The sequence below is a fragment of the Chionomys nivalis genome, chromosome 18 (genome assembly GCF_950005125.1).
Source record: "Chionomys nivalis chromosome 18, mChiNiv1.1, whole genome shotgun sequence".
In the NCBI taxonomy this organism is placed as follows: Eukaryota; Metazoa; Chordata; class Mammalia; order Rodentia; family Cricetidae; genus Chionomys; species Chionomys nivalis.
The window spans coordinates 63,466,747-63,494,154 of NC_080103.1; the positions used below are offsets into that span (position 1 = coordinate 63,466,747).

The following is a 27,408-nucleotide window of genomic DNA, read 5'->3' on the forward strand; positions in this document are numbered from 1 at the left end:
TTTGTTTTGGTTTTACAATAGAGTCTCACTTTGTGTCCTAGGCTGGCCTTCAACTCCCAACCATCTTCCTGTTTCTGCCTCCCAAGTGTCTATGGCTGCTTTTTGCTCAAGGTCTTCTTTCTGTTTGTAATGTGCTCCACTGCTTCTTATTTTAAGGGAATCACGCCATCTTTAATGTATGCTTCAGCCCCAATACAGGACAAGAGATCATGTGATCACTTCACCTGTTTCTCCAGTTTAGATTTGAACCACCTGGGAGCCGGGTACACGTTTTCATCATTTTGTTCCTCTCACAGTGTTTAGCACAGTGCTCCTTATACAGTTAGTGTTCAAACGCCACAAGGAGATTATTTGGAGTGCAGATTTGTAAAAGAGTTTTGTCAGTCTAGATTTTAGAGAATGTGGACCAGACATGCTCACTCCTACTGTGTTTCTAGTGGAGTAAAAGATGCAGCTAATTAGTTGAGGGATTGATGAGATAGTTGAGGTGGCAGAATGTAGTTGAATTCTTTTCAGACCATACAAATCAATAAGGCAGAGTTTGTAGTTTATTCTCAAGCATAGAGAACAAACTTCTCATGGTTGGATTCCACAAGCCTGAGTTTTTATTTTCTTTAATTAAAAAGATTTTTTTTGGCTGAAACTCAGGCACAAAAATATTAAAAAAGAGAGAGAGAGAGAGAGAGAGAGAGAGAGAGAGAGAGAGTGAGTTCCAGAACAGCCGGGACTGTTTCACAGAGAAACCCTGTCTTGAAAAACCAAAAAAAAAAAAAAAAAAAAAACCCAAATCATGGTAAACTTAGGACTTTTACTGTGAAAATGTCCCATTAGTTTCCCCTGCAGACGATCAGATAAGATTTGGGATGGTCACCATTCTCATACATAACATCCTGGCTAGCTGAGGCAGTGGGTGAGCCACTGTATGTATTAATGACATAATAATCATTTTGGCCATGATGGTGGTACATTCTTGATTTACTAGATGTAACCCTCATATCTCAAAAAAGGGTCATTTTTATTTGAGGAAATAATGTGTAATTCACTTACTAAATTGATCGACTCAGTTAGAAGAAACATTATCACCCAGAAGCCTGAAAGTCAAACCACACTGGCAATCACCAATAACCTCCAAATACCTCCACTGTCATCTCCTTTGGGGCCACCGGCCACTTGTGCTCAAACTTTTCTTTCACAGTTTGCTCCGTGTTAGCTGTTGGATTTGAGTTCTCAACTCGCACTCCGTGGCTTGGCTTACCCACCAGATTTTGAACAGATTTTACCATATTCTTTAAATCCTCTGGGTAAGGAGTTGGATAGCGTTTTAGGTTTATTTCAACCTAGAAGTTTATAAAAAGAAATCGAACATAAAAACGACTTCAGAAAGCATGTTCACCAAGCTACTCCATGGTACAAGCTTCACCAAAAACAAATGCAGTACAGTGAGTGTTGGGCTGCCCAGGGAACTGCCCTTGATGTGAGGAGTGGGGCTTGACTCCTGTTTAACCTTGGGGGACTGGCCCGACTCCTTCACACCCTCAGACATCATCAATGATTTCTTTAGATTATACTCTATCTTTTGATGAGAGAAATAGCAGTAGATAAGACTCTTAAGTGACTGCTAATGTCATAAAAATGGAATAACATATTACCAGTTATATTACATCTTAGAAGTTTATTATCTTTGGTATTTAATAATTTTGAAATTTAATAATTTCCATAATGAGAATGCCTTTGGAGTTCAGTGCAGGTATTGGGAGGGAGGAGACCTCAGAACATTTATAAGCAGAGTAAAGCAATAAAAAAGCCAAACAGGTGTTAGCCCAGGTTTATAGCTACCACGCACTGTCAAAAGGGTGCCTGTACTTTTTAAGACTTCAGAAAAATTCTCTGGGGTGGCTTTCACACTTGTGTTTTACACTAATAGGTCATATGCTTCTTCAGTAACAGATTATATAAAGATAAATAAAAAATCACTTCTTAAAAATATGTTTAGGCAAATGTACATGTTTGGGATGCTGTTATCCAGATATTTTTTCATTCATTTGCAGGTGTTAATCTTAACTTTCAAGAACACACTGAAGGGCTCTTCTTAATACTGATTTCTTATATGTAGAATATTCTACCATGAGAGTATTAATTATTACATATTTAAAAGAGACTCAATACGTAGTCATTCATGTTGACTGAATGGAGTCATCAAAAGAGATAGGTGTGCCCAGTTTGACTTGTGCCAATTACTGTGTCATTTTGAATCTGAGTAGAATCAACTTTTTAACATGGAATGGCTTGAGTGGTTGTGGTATGTCTTGTGGAACGCAGGTGTGTGAGGGTGGAGGGTGGGAGCAGAGGAGGTGGAAGAGAATGAGGGAGGAAGGGATGAGAACGGAGGAAGGCAGCCAGGCGGGGGCAGGGACTCCCCATCTGGTCCATGGCATGTAGGAGAGGCTGGAGAGTATGAAGGACTCAAACACTTTTGCTAATCTGCTCATTTAGCAAATTCACCAATGGTGTTACTCTTAGGATTCACTGTGGCTCGTTAACCTAACAAGATAACAGGATTGGATGCTACAATGTATTTTTAAAATTGTTTTTTGACATTAAAAACATACAATTATTTTTCAGTACATATTTGGAATGCAGAGAAACATCAGCTTTTGTGTAACTTGGGTAACTGTAATCTATTTTTTTAATGTTCTCAAATAAATGAGAATAGACCAAATAAATAAAGGTCAATGCCGTAAGAACCCAAGGTAAAATTGGGTTTCATGGGAAAAAGTAAGTTTTTATGGTTTAATACTAATATGTTCCGGGAGGTTGATTTATAGTGTATTCTTCAGTAAACACTGAACAACAACGTCCTCCTAGCCAGAGTACACTGGGATGTACATACGCAGGGATTTGCTCTTTAAACCCACGTTAGAAACATTAGTTCTGAATTATATTTATTATATTTACTTTTAAGCTATGGTGTTGAACCTGTTTAAAGGTATTTACTATCAAGGGACTAAAAGTTAAAAAAAAAACCTATGAATCTACATTTATAAATTGTGAATTGTAGGGTGGACTGTTCATCTGGCCAATTGAAACCATTGTTTTTCTTTTAATAGCTAGTGGTTGATTGTTAAAAAAGAGTCTAAAGTAAGACACTAAATAAAAGTTCTTTGCAGCTCAAATGTCCTCAGCAGTGACATGCTCTCCTGATCTGAGGTAGGGGACATCTGCCCTGTTCTTCTCTAAGTTCTATGCTTCTTCACACTACATGGTTTACGACCACTAAACAGACGTGATGTGGATAAGCGTGCACATTTGGTCACTAAAAGCAACTTGATGTGGTAGTTTTCTTAGTTTGGTTATTCTAGTGTTGTGGAAGTGTTTAACTGTGAAACAGGTGTGTCACAAAGCTTCAACTATTTATCTGACTGTTACATTCAAGGTGATGGATGGTTGCTGTTTAATTATTTATTTATATGGGCCATTTTATATTTTTTTCCCTTAAGACCGCTCTTTGCCAAATTTGGGGATCTTTAGGAATCACTAAACTTGAATTCGTTCCATCCAGAAAATAACCACTTTGCCTCCATTTATTATTCTTCTCACAGAGCTCTGGGCTTGGGTTCGTGAAGTATCAATTCAAGCCGTAGGTCTACCTCTGAGTAGACACTGGCCCCTAGTCTGTTGCTTCTGCTTATGAACAAAGGAAATCTAGTGCCTCTCTCATGTACTTGCATTTTTTCAGAACTAAGGTGGCATAAATGTGAAGTACCTTGAAAATGTATTAAGTCGATACAGAGATCTCAATTTGTAACTCAGGTTGGTCTCATGCTCTCAATCCTCCTGCTTCAGCTTCTTTCTTATTTAAAAGCTCTGAGTCCCTTTGGTAATGTAGACTCTGCCCCACATGTCTAACTCAATGCTGAGTCTTTCTTTCAGGCTGTATAGAGCAGCTCTTACTCAGTGCTTTCCATGTTCCAGGCATGACACTGAATGCTTTATAGCATAATTGATTTATTATTGATTAACCATATAATATGTGATAATGTTTATAACTATTCCTATATGTTTTAATACAAATTACAATGCATATGGAATGATAAATATTACATACTACATAATGTTATCAATTTGGAATTGTATGTTTAACTTTCAGAAAGCAGTTGTGACTTTATGGAGGGTGTGTCTGTGTGGGACTGGTTAACTTTTCTCTCCAGTCATGTTAAAACTTAAGTCTTCTGGATTCTAAGGTTTACATCACACCGCTGTGGTTTAGTTAAGAGGTATTCTCTGGTGTACTATGACTTGTGTAACCTTGTGGAAAAGGTGCTTAGCAAGAAAAATGTGAATTTTATTGTTAAATAATAAGATACTTTCAATTTAAGAAATAAAGCTAAGTAATTCTAATTTATAACCTATTTCAAAGTGAAACTGTGTTTTATAACCCAATTCTATTTTAAGCTCTACCTAGACATACTGATACCCTTCCTTCTTAGTTCCTGCCTTCGGTATTTCAGAAGTGGGCCAGCATGGCCATAAAGAGTTATTTTACTGGTTCAGGGGCATTCATATCTAAAAGCAGTTTCTTTATATGTAAACACCTGAGATAGAAACATACCCATCCTATGATGATATAAAACATAAGTGAATTTCTGACACACAGAGGTGGGAAAATCTACAGAATTCGTTCTGATAATGGTATTAAATTTGTCACTCACTATAAAGTATTTGCTCATGTCACACATTGTATTAGAATGCAAGATTTTTACTAATATATATTAATTCTGTGAGATAAAATGCTTCACAAGACTCTTAATATCTAAATGAAGTACAATAAATGCAAATAGCAGCTTCAAGGCATTGGAGACCCGAAAAGTACAGTAAAGAAAGAATTACTTATAATAGTGTGGGCATTCAGAAATGGTGTCTTGGATTCAGACAGAACTGTTTCTCATATATTATATTATAGGCACATAATATAATATACTTTACATAGCCATTAAATTTGAATTTGATTGTAAATTCCAGTAAGAGAAACAATAGAGTTTTGCAGTGATAATTAGATATCAAATTATTCTAGAAATTAGTGGGGACATTTTACATAAAAGGAAACAGGGCAGTTTTAGTCAGGAAGGTGCATTCTCAGCTTGTCTTATATTGTGGAAAGAATATAAGACATAGAATGAGAATCTAGTCCATTACATGTGGGTGGCAACGTTTATAAAAACACAGTGTTCCTATGTAGTTTTCCTCCTACCATTTCTCCTCTTAGACACCCAGCCCCGAGAAAGGGAATCCCTCTCTGCCGTGACTCCCGAACCCCACTTCTCTTACAGGAATTCATAAAATTTGAATCTTAGATTAAGGGACATTGCTGCTTTTGAACAGAAGTCTCTGTTTGCTCAGAGTCCACTCCCAGCAAATCTCAATTTCAACATCTGTGTTTTCAAGTCAGGTTTTATCCAGTTTCCCCCGAGCTGACTCTGAGAAGCGTGCTTGATCACAGGACAATTTCAATCACTTCCAAAGCCTGGTCAGCATTCTGCTCAACTGGCCGTATCCCCACACGTTAAATTAAAGAGCCAAAGAATAGTAAACAAAAGCAAAGCCCCAACTTCAAAGCCATGCCAGCTACCCCATGAAAAGGCACCTTAAATTGAAGTCCCCGCCCTCTGGCTCAGGCTCCCACCATTTGCCAGTGTCAGTAGAGATAAATTGGATTCAGACACTGGCAGTCCGAAGGCTGCTGTGCGAACAACAGTTCTCACCCCTGGTCATGCAGCACATACCCCATAAAGCATTGTTCCAAGGGAGCCTCTACTGGGCTTCTCCGACCCCAGACACCTAGGCCTACCTGTCTGCCACTTAGAGAGGGAAGAGTGGTGGACTGTGCTGCCACTGGCAAGGGAGCACACATGCTCCTCTCCTGCTGGAGGCCACTTATACAACCCCATGCCAGCTGGGGGTCACTCTGGGGGACGGGCATATCTTGGATCTGCTGATCACACCTGGCCCATGGTGTGCAGCAATCGCCAGACAGTCTGGCAGGTTGGAGAGTAATCCCACGCTGGCCCCTGTCCCAGGGGGCTTGGCAGGAGAGAGCCTGTGGGAGAAGGAATCTCCATTTTCTGGGAGAAACAGGAGCGCTGCAGCAACATGTTTGCTTGATCATTTTCTACCCTTGGGTAGCCTTTTCTTTCATTCTGGGCAATTCATTTAAAACAACGAGTTTTAACTCCATGTAATCAAACAGCGTAACACGAAGCCACGGGTGGCACCCTCCTCACACAGCTCAGCATCCACACTCACTGTACACACTCCAAGCAGGACTTTGTATGCTTTTCCCATTGAAAGCTGATGGCATAGGCCTGTGCTTCCTTTTTAAATTTCAGGTCAATTAAAATTAAAATGGTGCTAACTTTAATGTACATGTAATGAACCAGAAGAGGGTGAACTAGTAAGACCCCAGGGTGTTCCATTCATCATCTCCCACGATGATGTACTTATGGGTGTTTCTCCTCTAATTTGTCTGATAGCCAATAGCATCAGAAACAGCCAAATTAGTCAAGTAGTTGGAGATTTTGGAAAAACATATTGTTTTACCAAAATGCAAAAATGTGAATGTAAATAAATGCAGAGAAAAATCAAACCACGCTAAAGCATATGGAACCCATTATGAGCATAGACATACTAACCACAGAGCACACAAACAGGGTTATTAAATTATTGTTTCCATTTCTATATTTCATGATTTTATAAACACGACTAGGGAGCATATTAAATGTATTTTCTCTTGATCCTTGACTATATATTTTTAAGAGGAAACATGCAGTTATTTTGACAATTCAATGAAATATAAAAATGAATCAAGAGTCCAACACAGAATGCATCACCCATTGGATCTTGATTTAACATAAAATCCCTGAAGAGGGGAACTGAATTGTTTTAAAGGTTTGTATCAAATTTAGCATAATTATTTTCTGAAAATTCACAAGTTTTAAAACATGTCTCTTTGGTCATAAGATAGCAATAGTCAATCATCCACAAATGTTTCTTCAACCAAAAGTTTTAAAAGAAAGTATGTCATTTTGGATTTATGACTCCATTTTGAGTTTTCAGTAATGACACAGTCATCTTGAATAATGGTTTAAAAAGGAACATTTAGAAAACGGGGCAACGTGGGGACAGGGAACACCACACAATCTTGATTTATTAATAAAGTGCATATATAGTTACTTAGGACATTAGTCACTACAAGTGAAAGCTGTTAGTATTCATGATGTTTTTGAAAAATTACACAAATAACATAAAAATCGACGAGAGATTCAAGGTGCCATCATGATATAACATTAAGTGTTAATGAAATCTCAGCTAATTCTAATATTTGAGAATTTAAATAATGGAAAATATATGTTTAAACATGTAACCTTGTTTCTTCACTCAGATTAGTCACAACAAAAGATTTCTTAAAAATGCAGTTAAAATAAAGAAGTTGTTTTGCCTAAAGATCTTCACCTCTGATTGGACACTCACCTGCTGTTAACACCCAAACCTAAAGAAACAGAAGTTCTTTTCAAATACTCCAACCATGTAGAAGACTTAAAGGATGCAATGCCACTGTAATCCGCCAGTCGGCGTGTCTTCCACAAATACGTATATTGGCTGCTATTGTCTGCACGGGGCCTGGCCCAGTGACCAGAAGGATCATTGCAGCGTTACAGACGAATGAAGATTTAGGCGAGGTTCATCACCTAGAGTTTCCCTCACTTTCAGCTTGAATCTCTCTCATGTTGTTATATTGCAGAGTGTGTGTACAAATCAGACTTGCTCAGTCAGAACTGGGACATTCGTCTCAATCTGAATCACACCAATGCTGCCCAAACACTTGCCCTCTAGATAGGGGTATCTTCACGAGACTAGAAAATGACTGTGACCTTCCAGAGAGGTCACTTAGTGGATCCCTTCTCTGTCTGAATAGTAACAGCGGACAGACAGAACAACAAGAGAAACAAAGGCCAAAAGTTCACCTTAACTTTCCCAGCACTTTCGTCATCTTCTTTTTTATCCTCAAATTCAAAGGCAACAGTCATGCGCTGTTGTCTCTGCTCCTCCCACAGGGTGGGGTTGAAGCTGTCGCTGTCTGACTGGAAATCTACGGAGTCCAAAGTATTAATGCTTTTCTTTTCCTTTAGATACACGATGCATTTAATAAAGTTTAATATATTATGCAAAAAGAGACAGCAAGCACCACCAATGAATACAATAAATACATTTAAAAGGGTTGGGAAGAGATACTGAGGAAGAGGAAGGAGAGAGCAGGAAGGACAGGAAAGCAGGACATTCTTCTCGTGTGTCTTATGTCTTCTGTATTTTACTGTTAGTCATGAGGGTTGGGAAGTTTCCTAGCATAGGAATGGGTTCTCTTGGGCCAACAGTAGCAGCCTGGAGATTGGATGAAGCATTTCAGTCTCTCTAATCCTCAGTCACACTGACATCATCTTTGTTATGAAGAAGCTGTCAGTTTTCAGGTTCTGCCCCAGGTCTCTCAGGTACCAGGTCCTACTCCATGTGTGGGTGACTACGGAGCCCGTGTCACATTGAAACAAAGCAAGATACTACACAACAAGTACCCAATAATCTGACATTCTTGTTGGTTCTTTGTGTGCGTGTGACTAGAGTAACCTCATTTTTAAGGTAGCGAATACATGGAGAATTCAGTTTTAACGCTGTGTTTTCAAGTCCCTTAAATGTGCCTCAAATAAGCAGGGAAGATGATTTATAAAATCTCTAATTTACATCAAAATGTTGTCTAATGGCACCTGCTTTGTAACATAATAGTGAAAATTGCGTGAAAGCCCAATAACAGGTGCTTAGCTGAGGCTAACTCCTTTCCCAAAGAATTTTGCTTTGTTGCATATTTCTCTGTCTTACAGGATTCTTAAAATTCATTTATTATTTTCTTTTTCCACAGACAAAAGTTGACTGGCTGGGTTGAAGCTTAAGAATTATTTTTCAGTAATTACACCAAATTTTATGTCCTCAATAGAAAAACAAACAGAAAATTCAAGATAGCAAAGGCAAACGCTTTTGCATCTCAGGTCACCTGACTGCTGACCTCATACCTGGGAACTGACCAGGGGTTTAGGTGACACACTAGATCCCAGGGATGGCTTGTGGATCTGGGTTATTCTTTATCTTTTCTTTACATTATTTTGAAACCCAGGGATGTCATGAAGAAGAGAAAATAAATTCAGGCTAATAGAACAGTCCTTATTTGGTTCTTTATGATACAAAACTGTGGTGGCATTTCTCTTATAAAATCAAAAGATCAATTTATTCAGATGTGAAAATTACTTTTCCAAACAACCTTCCCCTTTTCTATTTCTGCAAGTCAAAACTTTTAATAAAAGTATCTTTACATCTCCTACAGTGATTCATTTACATCTGGAAGTCAAAGACTAAAGCTGTTTATCATCATTACTGTTGAAAATGAGAACACACAAGCAAACAGTTCTCAGACAGGATGGGTTTATCTGTGGCTGCATTAAAGTGGGTTCATTGCCATAGAACCCCCATGATTCTGCATGGCTCCAGAGAACACAAGCCAGATAACCCTGTTTCAAACAGGAAAAGGCAATACTTTTTAAAGCTTTGTGTAATAGTGTGATCCTAGGCCAGAAGGCTTATTGTAACAGGCTTAGGTTTTTACGAAGTGTTTCTAAATCATAACTGTTGACATTGCTTAGGTAATCTCAACGTAAAGACAAAATAATGTAATGGAAAAACTGTCATTATTGTAAGTCAATTCCTATGACTAACTCACATGTAGGGGTCCAAGGTTGTTGTCCTGATCTTTAAAATATGCTCTGTAATATAGGAGCACAAGAGAAGATCCTCTCCAGCCAGTCCTTCTTTAGCTCTGAACTCCTTTTTGCTGCCAATCGCTGGGTACCACATTTGGTGACCAGGTCCCATTCCCTGCAGTCTAACCCTTAAAGAAGAAGTTAACTCTAGAGTGTTTACATTATTCTCACATGAGCTATACTTTTCCTTGCGTGTGTATGTGTGTGTGCCTGTATGTTCATATGTATTTGGGTACATGTGTGTACACGTGCAAGTGGAGCCCAGTGATAAGCATTAGGTCCCCTCTTCATTTGATCTCTACCTTAATTTTTGGAAAAGGCTCTCTCATTTGGAACTAATCTCACCAATTAGGCTAGGCTGACTGAAGAGCAAGCACAAGGCATCCTCCTCTCCTGTCTCTGCTCCCAGCATTGAGATTATGGGGACTGAACTCAGGTTCTCATGTTCGTAAGACAAGCACTTTGCAATCTGAGCTATCTCCGGAAGGAGCCTTGTCTTTGGAATCTTAAAATATTTCAGCACCGAGACTCAAACTCCCAGATGGTGTGCTATGGAGTTTCCTTTTATTGCCTATAAACCAGTTTTTCTGAACAGAAATTAGAATTAAAAACTCCATTTTTTCCCTGCAACATCATTAAAGATTAAAGAGTGAATCTGCCGACAACCTACCTTCGTCACCGCGGGGTTGTTGGGGAAACATGTAGTTGGTCAGTACCCTTTGCTTGGTTTCTGGGTGGGCTTCTGTTTGTAGAGGTATAAGGGCCTTGGACTGGAAGCAATGAGCACCAGTTAGATGAACAAATTAGTCAAGATTTTACACGAGGAAATAGCTAATAGTCTGACCTCTCAGAGATGACTGGATAAGATGACATACCATAGATATTGCTGAGACTCTTTCCAGATTTTAAGATTTTTGCGATGTTTGGTCTTCTTTAGTGTACTCTTTAAAAGCTTATCAAAACATAGTCAACTGAACACTTCAGTTCTAATCTTGAGGAGGTAAGAGAGTATTAAACTGTTCAACTGAATGAGGGTTTAGTGTAGTCTTGGGCATGCATTCCTTCTCCCAGGGTGTGGTCCAGACTGACATGTGGTGCTTGCACTGCTCACATTGAGCAAGGCACAGCCCACATATGAATAAAAGCTGTGCATATATCTGATGTTTATGCTGTATTTTATTGTTCATCACAAATGTGATATCAGAAATACTATCTTTAAAGGCTTTTAGAATAGGTATTATTTTCATAAGAATAGGTAAGTACCATTTACTAATAGGAAATAAACAAGGGTTTCATGAAGCTATCTAGACACATTGCAGCAATTCCCACAGTGTAAGGCTACCATCCCAGTAGCAGAGTCCATGGACTCTGGAAACAACCATCGGTAAGCTTCAATGACAGTCCAATATTTTACCAGCTGATGGAAGCAGGAGCTGTGATTAACTGAAGAAATACAACACTCTTATGCTAACACTCTAAATTTGTAAGTCATTTTTAGTTTGTAATAAAAGTCCCCAAATAACTAGAAATAGGAACTTGGTGCCCAGGGAATGCTGATATATTGAACTGAAGATGCATTGTTTTTATCTGGCCATTTATATTTTGGGGTAATGGTTTCAAAGATTTAGAAATACTAGAAAAATGATTAGTAGTACATTCTGCTGACATGACTCACAGACACCTCTCTGTTTCCTGTTATTTTCCAGTTAATAAAACTATTCATTAACTTGCAACCCCTGATTCCACTACACTCTATTTTCATGAGTATAAAAATATCAAGATAACCACAAAAATACTGAAGATAGCTATCAGTATATCAGCAAAGGTCTTGAATGAAGCTTTAGAATTAAGTTGATCGTAATTAAAAACAGTGAGGGAAAAGGAAGATAGCGGCTGGTAATTCCCTCTTGTGGGAATTGTAGTAATGGCTTTTCTGTTTTTACTTTCAGAGCTATAATTAAGGTGTGCCCTCTAAGGACCTGAGCACCACCAGGAGCTGAAAAGCCAACAAACCATCATCTGTATGTTGGGTCTTTGACAATGAAGTAGGTATGGAACAGAGGTGTTTGAGACCATGGCACTGTTTCACCAACACAGTATGTGTTGGACTTTTGTGCAAAACTCTCCTCCAGGCATAAGGAATAGTTGTCAAGTGTATCTACGGGGACTCAATAATTCAAAGTTTCAGTTACACTTCATCTAAGGAACATGATAACTCAGGGCACTAAAGGTTTTTTTTTTTTTTTTTTTTTTTTTTACCTGATTGTCAGAAAGCCACAATGCTGCAAGCTCTTTGAGTTTGGTGAACGAGAATGGTAAATTCTTCAACCTGCAGAGACAAGAGATGTCTCATAGCATAGACACAGACAGCTAAACTCATTTCTAAGAACATTTAGACAAGCTACTGTGTTGATTCATTGCTCTCTTCAATTCTTTCTCTGGAGGCGCACGCCTTTAATCCCAGCACTTGGGAGGCAGAGGCAGGCGGATCTCTGTGAGTTCGAGACCAGCCTGGTCTACAGAGCTAGTTCCAGGACAGGCTCCAAAACCACAGAGAAACCCTGTCTCGAAAAACCAAAAAAAAAAAAAAAAAAAAAAAAAAAGAATGAAAATCTTCTTTGTTATTCACTAGTGTGCGTGTGTGTGTGTGTGTGTCTGTATGTGCATATGTGCATGTATTTCTGTGCATGTGAGCATGTGGAAGCCAGAGAACAACTTCCGGGTTTTTCCTCTCTCTTTCCACCATGTAGGTCCTGGGTTCAAACACAGATCACCAGGATCGGAGGCAAGTGCCTTTATCTGTTGAGCCATCTCCCAGGCCCAAAACCACTAAAATCTTTCTAATCTTTCAAATGCTTCCCACAGTATTTAGATAAAATAAAAATCCTGTTAGTATCCATGGTCAGGCTCTGCAGTATGCACCCCAATACTAGTGAAATGACTCCTCAGTTCAGAGAACTTATTGCTCCCCTTAGAACATGAGTTCAGTTCACAGTCCTCATCCCAGACAGCTCACAACTATTTATAATCCAACTTCAGTAGATCTTCACAAATTTACACACACACACACACACACACACACAAATAAATGGAAAAAATAAGCCAGGCAGTGGTGGCACACACCTTTAATCCCAGTACTGGCAGAGGTGGAGTTCAAGGCCAGCCAGGTCTACAGGAGCTACTTTCAGGACAGGCTCCAAAGCTACAGAGAAACCCTGTCTTGAAAAACCAAATAAATAAAATAAAAATAAAATCTTAATACCCCTAAAGCTGCTCTCATATCCCAGCATTGATTCTGCTTTTCTCATAGCTGGAGTGCACAATGATGTTCTACCAACTCAGGAGAAATTTCAGCTTGGTCCTCTCTGGAATATTCTTCCTACTCTGCTTCGCTTGATTAAATCCCACAGTTCTTCAGTGCTTAAATTTCTCATAGGAAAGGTTTCTCTGGGTCCCACTAGCTTCCTTCCTTCAGTCTAGTCTCAGAGTGGCTTGCACTTGCCTACACAGACTATTTCACAGCTTTTATATGTGACTACTTTTTTTTGCAGTCATTATTTATTATCTGATATCCTCACAAAACTGTAGTTCCCCAAAGGGCAAGGGCTATGATATCTTACATCTAAATCACTTCATAGTTTCCAAAGTGATGCTGATCTACAGAAATTTCATCTCTTGTACATTGCACAGTAGGCCTTACAAGAAGGAATCTTTAAAAATAGTATTTTGGAGCTATGAAGTTTGGCCTCGGCTGTAGCATTCAATAAAAGTGTGGCTTGCCACCTTTGGAAAGCCAGAGCGACAAATGTGCCAGTCAGTGTTTTCTTGGTGTCATGGAGCCAGTGTGTCATTGGCACATTCTGACTACCTCAGCCACCATCATCCTCTCAGCTTCAGAGACAGCGGCACAAACACAGTGGCATCCTCAGCAGCTTATCCCCGAGTATACCTTCTGACTTGTAATGGAAATTTCTGTAAGTCTTTTGTATATTGGAATGCTGTGAGTCAATTGACAAATGCACTTTTAGAAAGGAAGAGAAAAATGTTACAATAATTAATAAGGACTTAATTTATGTCCAAAAATGATCAGGCATTTTCAAATAATTTAGTAAATGTGAAAAGAGGTTGGCCGCCATTGTAAATGTTAAGGGTGTGTGGTAGAGTTCTTAGGGAGACTATCTAATCTTATGAACGGATGAATATCTGTGAAACATAAGAACACAAAGAAGCAGATATTGACTTATATCATGATTCTTTCTTGGCAGAAACTGAATTACCCACACAAGTTGTTAAAATTCAAGGATACTAGAAATTGTGAAGTAAGGTTTATAGGGTGGGGTAGCATTTTTGATATTATACACGGTTAAATACAAAGCTGTCATTGAGTTCCACATCAGTGAAGCTCGTGTAATATTCATGCCATGTTCATGCATGTCCCTGAGGAGTCATCGTGATGCAGTCCTAACATGCTGTACAGAAAGAAGAAAGTGATGGAGAACAGGGACCGTGTTGCCTCGTACTCCCCCGGTGATTCTGATGGATGAGCAGGGCATTGGCGAAGGCACAACCTTGTAGCTGACAGAGCAAAGCGTCACTGTTCCCAGCTACAATGCCACACTCTGTCAACTGACTTTATCTTAAACACAGAATTGCAACGGTTCACTACTTACGATAGCGCTTCTTGCTTTAAGTCCTGTAAGCAGTTAGTTCTCTGTGGCAGTGTTAACATTGGTCTCAGAGTTCACTATGCATTGTCTACCTCCACCAGCTTGATTCACTGATGGGCTAATTAGCTGGAAATATTAGTTTGGCTATGTTGTTGTTACTGTACTACAGGATGCGTATGATTTTTTCCTCTGATGAGAACTTTAATTTTAAACTTCTGACCTTGTGGGTCACTGATGTCTTATTCATATACTTCCTCAGCATCCACAAATGTGTCTGACCCATGATAAGTGTTGAAGTCTGCTTGATTTGCTAGGTAAAGGTCACCAACATATCAATCCTTCTATTATAGGTCATTCGTGATGTTTGGTAAGCTTGTTTGCCATATAATCATTCAGAATGTTTAGGGAAATAAGTATTTGGGAGAGACTTCTATAGCTTGTCATGAAGATTTTCTTTCTAGGTTGACAAGCACTCAGCCTCACTTAAATAATGAATTCTGTGATGCTTCCCCTGTGGTGTTAGTGAAGCCGTAGGAATTAATCTTTCTATGGTGATTCCTTTGAAGTCAGTAGAAGCCCATTTCTCTATGGAGTTTCCATGATCACACTTCCTAATCTAGCTCATAAGAACATCTTTAAAGATCTCAACAAAGGCCTTCTAGATGTGGCATTCAGGGCCTTGCCTCTTCTGCCAATCTGGTCACCAAACCAGAGGAGGACATGACTGGGTCTCAACACACAAAGCACTGTTGTCACATTGCCACTTTGGTTTATAATTAAAATAATCTCAGACCTTATAATAAAACACTGTATTTCCTTATGTGGAAGCACAGCTTAACTACAAAGACAGTAGTTTCTTTTTAAATTGATATTATTTTCCTAAAGGAAACTGAAAAACAAATGAAAATTTGTGTTTATTATGAAACTTTGGTGAGTATTCTTCATGACTTCCTAAACTCTGGTCTGACCACGCCAGCGCAAGTCTGAGCTACTCACACTGTCATTCATCTCACAGAAGTTACAGGGATGGGGTTTAGGCACTCTGCTCTGCAGACTGTGTCAAGACAGAAGCCCTCGAGTATCTACTCTTCCCATTCCTATGAGGACAGTTGTTTTAATAGACAAGATGAGAAAAAAGACAAATTGTAGTTTCATGTTTGTTTCCAGCCCCCACCAATATAACACACGATAAGAAGAGGGTTCATCCTTTTTTTCCCCTCTTTTTGTCTGTCTTACTCTGCATATGACTAAATATTCATCCCTGCTGCAATTAACCTGTGGCTTTGTATCAGAGCTGACTAGTGATAATCTTACCTGTCACTATATAGATCAGGCTGACCTCTGGGATGAAAGGTGTGCACCACCACGTCTGGCTCCATAACTTACTTTTATTGAATAATTTCCATACCTGTTATCACTCAGATTTAAGACTCGCAGCCTCTGCATCTGCCCAATCTCTTCAGGAAGGGATTCTAGCTTATTGGAGCGCAGAGACATAACGGTGACATTTTTACAGCTGCCGATCTGTAGGTGGCAAAAGGAAGCGCGATTTACAGTGTTGGGCTGTTTACTGTCTACTGTGTGAAACTCTCGAAGAATAAACAAAAGCGTATTTTAGAAAGGAACCACAAAATGCTGTTACTAGCACATTAGTTTCTCTAGTGTACAAAACAATTTAGGCCACAGATTGATGGAGGTGGGTCATCTTTCTACCTGTTGTTTCATTGGTTAAGTAATAAAGAAACTGCCTTGGCCCCTTTAATAGGACAGAAAATTAGGTAGGCGGAGTAGACAGAACAGGATGCTGGGAGAAAGAAGCCGAGTCAGGAGTCGCCATGATTGTCTCACTCCAGACAGACACAGGTTAAGATCTTTCCTGGTAAGCCAGCTCGTGGTACTACACAGAATATTAGAAATGGGTTAGATCAATATGTAAGAGCTAGCCAATAAGAGGCTGGAACTAATGGGCCAGGCAGTGATTAAAAGAATACAGTTTCCGTGTAATTATTTCGGGTAAAGCTAGCCGGGTGGCGGTGGGAAGCAGCCCCGCCGCTCTTATTTCAACAACAGATAAGTTCTTCCCCTCTCTGTCTCTCTGTCTCTGTCTGTCTGTCTCTCTCTCTCTCCTGAGATGGTGTCTCACATTGTAGTGCAGGCTAACCTAAGGCTCTCAATATTAGTCCAGCTGGTCTTGAACTCGCGGTGATCCTCCTGAGCACTGAGGCATTAGGAAGTGTGCCACCACACTCAGCCTAGAGATTCCTTTACCATCTTAATGTCTCTTAACACATGTAATGTAGTGTGTTTACTGACTTCTGCTTTTATAACCTTTCTCTTTACAGTGATTTATGATTTTATATGTGATGATAATGCACATTTCATATTCTTTCACATATTAAGAATAATTATTTAAATAGTGTAAATCTTTAAACACTTGGTAGCACTATTTTCACAAATCATTTATTTTTCTACATGATTACCAATATACTTGGGCTTAAGACAAGAGAGCACACATATTTAACTCTCAACAGTTCCTTAGCAGGCCTGATTTTATGTCACATTACATGGCATTTGCTATTTTTACTAATAATTTTTGACTCTAAAATAATGATATATTTATTATTATTCTATTGTTGTGGAAATTTTTAGTAGAAATCTTTAGACTAGAAATACACTTTACATTTTCTTCTGGACATTAAAAAATAAATCCAGTTTAGAAATAAAATTAAAAGAATTTCTTCGTGTATCCAGAAACTAAAATAATGTTATAAGAAACATTAAGCCTCAGAGACATATTTATAGTAAAATCCATGCTTTTACTTCAGAAGTAGAAATACAATTATCCTAAGTGCTGTGTATAGCAATTCTTAAAAGCAAAATAAATAAATGGTTCAAAATTTCATCCCTTAGCATTGATTAACATATTTTTACTAATCTTTACATGCAAAATTTAGTCGAGCTTACCACTCAAAAAAGCAATTAGCATATATTTATCTAAACAGTAATGCCTACATATTTTCAAAGCTCAACTCATACATCCACTCTGCAATTGCACCTGTTAGGATTTTAATTCGAAACAGAGTCATTGAAAGTTAACTGATAGAAAAGAGCTTGTTTCTCACTTCTCTGGGCAACTCTGGGAGGAAATTCTCATCGACTGCTAGGGTTCGTAGGCTGTGCAGGTAGCCAATGGTGGAGGGAAGAGATTCCAGCTCATTGCAGCTGCAGTCAAATTCTTCTAACAAAGACAAGCTGAGAAGTTAAAACACAGTAGTTTTAGATATTCTAAAAGGTCACATGGTAAAGGAAAAGTTTTGAAAACACGACGTGTCCAAATTCACCAAATATTATTAAACTAGGATGGCACAATACCATGTGAGTCAACCCAGTCAGCAAGTACAGTGAAATGGATCAAACGCCATCACAAGCATGGCTGCATTGGTCATTTATCTGAACCACTTGGGATGACACCAAAGACAGTTTGTTTACAACTTAGATGTTATTGACAGCAGGAGGCTTGGAGTGAGCACCTGTAATTGGAGGGACAGAAGGTGAGGGGGTCAGAGGGCAAGATAGAAAGAGGGGTGAACTGCTCCAGACTTTACTAAGCCCCTTGAGATCAGCCCCCCAATAATAGCCCCCCTTTAACACCTGTATACAGTATCTACCTTTACAACCCATGTTGCAGGTGAGGCTTACAGATACTAAGGAATGTTCCCTTAGCCACACAAAGCAGGAACTCTGGGTTGAAGCAATGACAATACAGCTTGTTTGACTCCGTCATCCCTCCTGTCAGGCAGGACACACCCAGCGTGGAAGTATTTGCCATTCGAATTACACAGTACTATAAAATCTACCAAGTTTTAAATAATGGCGTAGATTTCAGTGCCTCTTGAAATTATGGGCCTTTTCCTGCCCATGATCAGCATTTGAAATGGAATAAGAGGCATTGATTTCAAATGGGCACAGTTTTTCTGTTTATTCCAGTCTATAGCTCTGCAAACTTAGTCATATTAGCTTGTCCTCAGAAAGGCATCGTGGGAATGCACTCCGAAATTATCATGAGGGAACAAGATGATCCCATCACTTTTTGGCATAGGTTGGCGATAAAGAGGGCCTACTCCAGTGTAAGTGAGAGCAATACTGAAGTTGCTGTTAGCACGTAGGGCACTGTTATCAGGAAGGAAGTCCCAAGGGTGAGGAGGTCATCATTGCAGAGGGAAGATGAACTAGTTGGAGCAAGTCCAAGGAATGGCTTCCCCTTTTACACACTAAAACTCACTAGTTTCGGCGTCTCTTACTTCAGTCACTTAGCCAGCAAGGACATGGAGTACAGAGCTGAAACTCATCAGATTTGTGTCCCAGCTCGGTTGTTTACCAGATGCACGACTGTGATTCCAAAGACCACCACAGCCCCAAAGGCAAAGCTGTTTCATTTACCTCCCAAGGCAAAGGGACACACTAAGGAAGACATGAATAAATTGTGCTCTGTGGATGAAACGTTGCAGAAAAGGTAAGCAGTGAGAATGGGTGAGCAAGACGTACACGGCAGGAAATGGCAGTGATAGTACAGTACAGTTAGGAGCCAAGTCCAGAGCTCGGAAGAGAGCTGGTGTCTCGCTGTCAGTGTTATCATGGGCCAAGATCCTAGGACCACGAACCTCACAAGAACCAAAGATTTCTGTCAAGAGCCTGGGATCATATTCTCAGAAAATAGTCATGAAATTATAGTGCCTTTTTTGATATTTTAGAAAAAAAATCAACTGTATATTTAGCTGAGTTAAAAACAGTGTTAAACAATTTAAAAAGTAAACTGACATTTTTCTTTTTTTCTTTCTTATACATGTTCAGAGGTCAGTTTTGAGTGGCAGTAAGGCTTCCGTTGATTTGAGGTTTCTGTTATAAAGCTATTATGCTTCAGTAGACAATGCTAGTCCCTCAACAACACCATTCAAATCTCAGCTACTCGTTTTTTTTTTTAACTGCATAGGGCATCACAGTTTCCTCCACCTAAAAATCACAATGCGAATAAGGATGAGTGTCAGGATCACTCTTGAAGTCCTCCTGTGAATAGCCTTTGTTCTAAGTTCACACACAGACAGCAAAACAAATAGTTCTGTTTGTTCCTTGTCTGCCAGCAGTAGGCAGACACTTGGGAAAAACAATTTGATTGTTAAAACACTACTACTAGGGCTGTGAAGATGGCTCAGTTTGAAAAGTTCTTGTCATTCAAGCATGAGGGTTTGAGTTAAATTCCTGGCAACCACATGAAAAGGTGCATTGTGGGGCACACTGGCAATCCTGGTACTGGGAACACGGGGACAGAAGAACTCCTCAAGTTTGATGCCAACAAGTCTAGCCTAGCTGATGAGCTATAGACAAGTAAGGTGCTCTGTTTCCAAAAACATGGTGCACAGCTTCTGAGGAAAAGACACCCAGAGCTGACCTGGTCTTTGTATGTACATACGTGCTTGCACTACCCCACGACTGTAGTGACACATGCATAACATAATCATCTCCCAAATATGAGTGCAATATAATAGAAACTACTATTGTGTATTGTGTACTGTGGAAATAATGCTGAAACATTTGAAGGGAATGCAAGTAGAACTATAGGAGAAATAAATGACCACAGGATTGTTGATACCAATAGTTAAACCTTAGATGGGCTGTCAGAGGCTCTTCATGAGGACAAAGTAACCCACATCATAGAGGAAGTGACCCAGGAGAAGTGATACTGGTGAAGGATTTCATCTGAGAGGTGCTCTCAGAGATATGTCATGACAATGAGACCACAAAGAATTAAGTTTTAAAAATGGATCCAGACTTCTTAAGAAAGATGGCAATCCACTAAGGCAAAGAAAAGATGTTAGCTCATGTGTAATAAAGTCATTGATCAAATTCTTCCTGGTAGGTTTTTATAAAACAAAATGAAACTTTAATTCTCAGTGCTCTTAATGAACAATGTGCTAAGTAAATATTAGTCTCATTGTTTTCCACTTTCTTAATATTTAATGTCTCGATAGACAGATCTGAAAAATGAGTTTTTGTTGAAAAGTCACACACAGTGTCAAAATGCATCATCACTTTTATGGCCCCAGTTATAATGTGATTTATGGTGAGAAATATGTATTTGATATTCTGATAGTCAGTCAACTCCTGGCACAGAGCTCCTAAAACTCTTGGCATGGCTAAAGCCAAGTGTCTTTTTGAATACTAATATGAAAACTTATGACCGAGGATTCTTGCTTAGCTTCAGAAGAGGTGTGTTCCAGTAAGGTAATGACGTGATTTTAGGGTTAGAATGTCCAGTCACTCCTGACCTCTGGGAAGGGGAAAAAGACTGAAGTTGAGCTGTTCACCAAAGGACAATGACATAATCAATTATGGTTATAAAATAAAGTCTTAATAAAACCCCCAAAGGACAGGTTCATTGAGCTTCCCACTGCTGACTGTATGAAGTTATTGGAAGGAGGTGTGGCAGAGGCACTGGGGTTCTGTGTCCCTTCGAAAACACCTTTCCTTGCAAGCCTTCTCATGTGGCTGGCTGTTCATAAGAGGGAGTATCCATCTGAGTTGTTTAGTTGGTCCATTGTCAGCTTTATAACTGGGTATCAGAGGTGGCGATAGTGCTTAGCCATGTCTGTAAGGTCTAGGTACATATGGAGGAAGAAAAACCCAATAAACCCTTCTGTGGGGAAGAGGGACCCTGAGTTAATTTAGCTTTATTCTTTTAAATGTGTTTCTCTTAGTGTACATTATTTGTATACAATAATGGGTTCATCCTAACATGTGCATATATATACATATATATGCATATATATGCAAAACATATGCTAGTCATACTCACGCCTCTCTGCTTCTCTTTCTCAGATAGTCCCTTTTCTACTTTTACATTTTTTTCTTTCTTAAATCCCAATTCTACATACGAGAGAAAATTTGATTTCCATTATTCTTACTTCAAATAATATAAATAAAATCATTTAATCTTGGCTGGAGATTAAGTCTTTAATCACATCTTTTATATTTCCACTAATCTTACGTAATCTGTGGGGCTTTTACAGACTTCAGTCCGATTAATTTTGTATCATTACCGGAAGAAGCCTAAATTGGCTTTGGTAAGACTGAGGCGGAAGCTGTGTCTTCTAGAAGTGCTGGCCAGCTCCTAGAACTTCCTGCCATTATACAGACAACACACTTCCATTCCACCCAGCTTTCCCACACACCCAGCGGAGATACAAGCTTTGATTTTCTTCGCTCTCTAGGAAGCAAATTGGATCAATTAAAAAGGAAGACTGTGAAAAATTACTTTAGATTGCATGAGAAAATTATCATCAAAATGTAAAATACTACCCTAAACAACTCTTTAGGGGAGAATGGAGAAAATAGCTCTGCTTATCGACAGTTTTTATTTTAAATTCTACATGTTCTAAATGAAGATACTAAAGCATTGTCTGACCAGTCGAAACAGCAGAAACATTCCATGTGTGTGTGAGTAAGCACAATTTCAGTTTAGCCACAGCCCACACACAACAGTTGTAGGTTGCTGTGGCCTGCTGGGGGTTGTGGGGAAGAATGGTTCTATATAGGTATCATGACAGCCTTTGTACTTTAAATTTTAAAAATGCATTTTAAAATCACTAGTGAATTCCATGTGATCACTTTTGTGTTTTTCCTCATCATTGTGAATGAATGTGAGAGCATTTACCATTGGAGCAACGCGTTTAATTTGTGTGTTTCAGATTTCTCTAATACTTTTGACCTGTAATCAAAAGTTACACAGGGCACTGTGTAACCATCATTCAGTGAGTGGCAGATGCTTTTAAGACAGTGGTTCCAAATGATAATGGGTGTGAAGGATTTTTACTGCAAACATGGGAGAGTGGCTCCATTACAGAGTTCTTACCTGACATGTGTGAAGCCACTTGCCTGGTCCTTAGCATACAAAACAAATGAAACAGCAAAGCAAAATAAACAACAAAACAAAGCAGAACCCTTGTTGCTTGGTGCCACCCTAACACACAGTATGGCTCTGCACTGGATAGGTGGTAATGCTGGTGTAGGCAGACCGATTCTGCAGCTAGTCAACAGAACGAAACATATGCAAGCTTGTGCAGCAGACGCCCTTGATAAGAACAATAAACTGACTACTATATAAAGTGTTCATCAGGTTATGCTTTTTATCTGTATGTTGGAGGGTATTCTTTCGACTTCTTCAAAAGTTCACTGCTGCACTTATTCAAGGAAGTGCCTCTATGATGTGCACACAGTGGTAGAACCTGTGTTCCTGTAATCAAATAACTCTTGATTGTTCCATGACTCTGAACAGTTTATGCCCGAGGACTTTACAAAAGCCTGGATGACTGAGGAGATGGCTCAGTGGGTAAAGTGCTTGCTGCTCAAATATGAGCACCTGAATGTGGATCTCTAACATTCATATGAAAGAGCTGAGCGTGGAGGCTTGAATCCTACCAGCAGAGACATAAGACAGCAGGATTCTGGGGTTTTATCCAGCCAGTTCATTCTATTCAGTAAATTCCATCTCAAGGAAAGACTCTGTGTTAAATAAAAAAGTAAACAAACAGACAGGGTGTCTAAGGTACAACACGAAATCATCTTGTGGCTTCCACATGCAGGTGGACATCCAAGCATACATCCTCTCACAAAGTTTCACATACATGCATATACATATACACGAAATCCTGGAAAATACTATATGTCTCATTTATTAACAGTACATTTTAAAGGTTTCAAATGTGTATGTTATAATTTGAATAGTTGTTTTCTTCCAAAACTCATGTACTGATGTCCTGCCCCTCTCAATGTCATGGGATTGAGACATGGAGCCTTAGGGATTTAACGCAACTGGATATAGCCATAAGACTGGAGAGAGAGCATTTTCACACTTCCTTCCATGTGTGGAAAAGTCACATCATCACTATAGCATGGCAGCTGCTAGCAGACCCAGAGAAGAATACTGTGATGATGAAGGCTGCCCTGCTGGGTACAAACTCTACAACCATCAAAATGCATGCCTGCTGTTTCAGCCACATACAGCATCACTACATTTCCAAGTGAAAACAGAGAGTTTTTCTTGTGGATGATAAGGATAGGTCCTCACACTTGGGTGGTGTGGATGGCAGTCACTTTACTGACTGAACCTTTTCTTCAGCCCCTAATTACACCTACATTCAAAGCAAGCACATTTTCCTGAACCAAAGGAAACAAACACCCCCAACAAAACTAAAACCAAAAACTTAGTAGGAGTGATATTGTTTTACTTCCTTTACATTCAGTACTGATTTTCAAGCTAGCTTTTAGAAGAGTTAGTGTAATTTAACACTTTTCTTATTTCTTTCCTGAAACAATAACCATAGAAACATAATAACACTAAAAATCTCTAAAAAATGGGTTACTGTGATGGAATTTTTGACCTTTACCCCTATAAGCCTGCCACCAACCTTTGAATTAAGTGGTCCCATTTATCTTCGAAAAGTATCTTTCACACTTTTAAGAGAGTTACCAGTCTTAACAAAAAGAAAATTAAGTTTGTGATAACCTGACACCCATTTCACTTGCATAATTTTCCCATTTTTCACTTTGTATTTTCACTCTGAATCAAGGCAATTAGTGAAAAGTCGGAACATTAGAGTTCTAAATAGAAAGACACATCCATTACCCACCCTCTCAGCTTGATACTCTCAACCTCTTAACAGCAAGCAAAGACCCATAGAGAACTCTAGAGAAACAGTTTACCAAGAACAAATTGGTGCCATTGTTTTTAGGACCCTTTTGCAATTTTAGAGCTGGAATTAAAAACTGCCTTAATTGAGATTTGTTATACAATTTGTGAGCTGGAATTAAAGCCTAAGATAATCCATGAAGAAAGCCATTATAACCTGTGTGAAATGGGATATAGCAAGCCATGTTTGGCAGCACTTCCATGAAGGTATCCACAGGGAGACAGAACATTTTCTGGTGTATATTTTGGTAAGGAACATATGGGAATCACATGTGGGTTGTGTTTAAACTCAGATCTGGAGCCTTGCTACTCAGGACTAACAGTGAATCAGAAGCTGTGGTGTCACCTGGACATCTGGGAATGGTGCAGAACTCCAAGTTCTCAGGTATTATTGCCAATTGATGAGAGCTTTTCTATTAAACAAGATTTTCAGGTGCGTGTGATGGTTGTTGCGGTTTAAAAGCAAGGATTTAAAAGATGCAAGTAGTCCATTTTAGGAAGATTAGAAGAGATATTCCAGGTAACAAGTGAGAAAGGACCAAGGAGTTAGGACAGTTTGTCTCACTGGAAAAAGGGAAGCCTAGAAAGACGAAGACCAATGGGACTGATGTGTATCAGGTATAATAATCAGGCCAGTGTGTTGTGTTTATGTATTTTATCAAGAGAGTTCTTAGTTTTATAACATTAGCTAGTGGTTTCTCCAGTAATTGGCATAAAATCTACATAGCAACAAAGCCTACAGTTTTTTTCATTCTCTCTCTCTCTCTCTCTCTCTCTCTCTCTCTCTCTCTCTCTCTCTCTCTGTGAACAACAGAGTTTGATTAGAGACCCCTACAGAAGTATGGATGACCAGTCCTCACAGAGGTTGGACAACTTATTAGAAGCTACACCACTGAGGATAATATCTCTCCTTCTTCCAGTCACCACTAACTGCCTATAGACTTTCAGGAAATTGTGGGGCAAAGTCTACATCATTGCCCACAGAGGCATGAAGATGGCATTATGGTTGGATGTGGAATGTTTCTCTAAGCATTGAAGGCTGGGTCTCTTGTGCAGTGTATTAGCAGTAGAGCTCTGGGAAACACCTGGATCAGGAGGGTTCTAAGATTGTAATTTGTCCATGCATAAATCCATTTACAATCTTAGAACCCTCATGATCCTGGGCCTGGTCCTGTTGAACACAGTAGTCTAGATGCCTGCATTGAGTCACTATTTGACCAGTTCATGCTTATCCATGTTTGTAAGTCAAGGGACTTGAGTGATTCTGATGATGACTAAACCCAGAGGCTGACTCTGGTTCAGTTTGTGCAACACTCCCTGTTTTCTGGGAAGGAAGCAGAGAGGTGTAGGCTGCTTAATCCTGCACCTACCAGTATGAAGCAAATCCTCTCGGGATGTGGACTGTCAGCCTAGGATAGGAACTGGTCCAATGTGTGTCTGGAATTAAACTAGACATCAGAATCCAGTTTGTCCCCTAAGGGAACAAGGGACCAATAGAGGCTGAAAACCACATGCATAGACAGGAGTTGCTTCTCAGGGAGACCAAAGCCAGGAGGTGTCTGTCCCTACTGAGAAAGCAGCTCTCCTGTGCCCATGTTTGGCTTATCCAACCTCTTAACTTTGTCTTCAAAGAATCAATATATTAGTTCCCCCCCCCCCAGAAATGTAAACCAAGAGGCAAAAGTACCAATCACAGCCTTTTAGGGATAAATGAATTTGAATTAATTCCCCATGGTTTGACCCAGTGATGAAAGATTAGTGATTGAGAATGTAATTGGGAAATTGGGAGAAGGATTTTGATAACTATAATAATAGTGACAAAATTGCTTTTGTGCAACCTCAAAAAAACCTACATTTTTCTCTGCTGAGGAAAATGGAAGTAAGTGGGTACAGAAACATACTGGATGGTCTGGATATTATGTTAGTGGTTGATACTTTTATTGTTCTCCAAATTAGAATTAGAAATTTAAATTTGTTGAACTTTTCTATTCTTTAGAAGTGGAACTTCCCAGACTTGGCTGTTTCTCCACTTGGCAGAGGACAGATGGGGCGAGAGGAGAGGGCAGGGACAAGTTCAGCATCTATCCAGCAGCGGTGGTGGCTCTGAGGCTAGATCTTACGTTGTTGAAGACTTTAACAGGCAGTTTTCTGCCAGTTAGCCTTAATGGTAATAAACAGCTATTTTTAAAAAACTGAATCTTTTTCTCCTTGCATGTACTGAACTCTGCTAAGAGAAAGGATTATATACACTATCATACAGGGACAAGGTAGCCAGAGTCTGATGGAATGGCTTTACAAGAAGGGTCTAACGTGATTTCAGGCTAAAGATAGCTTGTTTTGATACATCACTTCATACATTATCAATAAAGTCACTTCAGTGAAACACAGAACATTCACAGTTTATAAGTAATTATAAACTAAACGCTATTAGTAATTTACATCCAAATCAGTTAATAAAAACTGTGCAGTATTTTTATCCTTAAGATAATGTTCAGATTTTGTGTTCAAGTTTATTTGTTTTTAATGGTGGTCATGCTTTTCTCTTTGGTGTCTAAAAATAAATCTAGCTTCTATCCATACAAAGCTATTAGAGTGTAATTTCAATATATACATATTGTAAAGACTTGAAAACTTGATTTCCTTTTTATAAGAAATATTTAAGTCAATTTATAGCTGCTACTCAGTAAACTATATCAGATTGATACTCTCTGGAAAATACCATTAACAGTGTAATTGCAGGTCTGGTAATCACTTTGCTTGAGAAAGGGTCATGGTTGACTCTTTCTCATTATGTTTTATAGCAGCAGTGGATTCGCTGTTCAGACAGAAAGTTGTTAAGATGTATACAAACATTAGCTGAATGAAATACAGTCTAGAGGAAGAATTTGCAGCAATTTTGTGATAGAAAACACAGCTCAACCTTTAATTTCTAGTTGCACAAAGGCTGATGGGCTGGTGTGGGCACTTACTTTCCGATTGTATTGGGTAGCATAGTGAGTTGATTGTCATCTACTTTTAGAGTTGTTAGCTTTTTCAGCAGTCCTGAAACAGAGAAGAAGTTTTATTAGTACATCAGAGTAGGAAATGCCATTGAAAGAAATCAGAGGGATCATTCACGATGAATGCATACATGCTTTGATTGGCC

The 27,408-nt window shown here is 39.1% G+C and overlaps 1 protein-coding gene across 8 annotated transcripts in view; it reads right to left on the bottom strand.

Moving 5' to 3' along the window:
• Nucleotides 1–27,408, bottom strand: part of Lrrc7 (leucine rich repeat containing 7) — a 401,293-nt gene that overhangs the window by 73,831 nt on the left and 300,054 nt on the right. For all 8 annotated transcript variants that reach the window (XM_057793710.1, XM_057793709.1, XM_057793712.1 and 5 more), the window contains 8 exons: nt 27,233–27,305; nt 17,644–17,773; nt 15,930–16,045; nt 12,114–12,183; nt 10,525–10,624; nt 8,019–8,143; nt 5,846–6,094; nt 1,137–1,337 (listed from right to left, as the gene is read on the bottom strand). In XM_057793710.1, the coding sequence (XP_057649693.1) occupies nt 1,137–1,337; nt 5,846–6,094; nt 8,019–8,143; nt 10,525–10,624; nt 12,114–12,183; nt 15,930–16,045; nt 17,644–17,773; nt 27,233–27,305 (1,064 nt within the window). The remainder of the gene's footprint in view (nt 1–1,136; nt 1,338–5,845; nt 6,095–8,018; nt 8,144–10,524; nt 10,625–12,113; nt 12,184–15,929; nt 16,046–17,643; nt 17,774–27,232; nt 27,306–27,408) is intronic.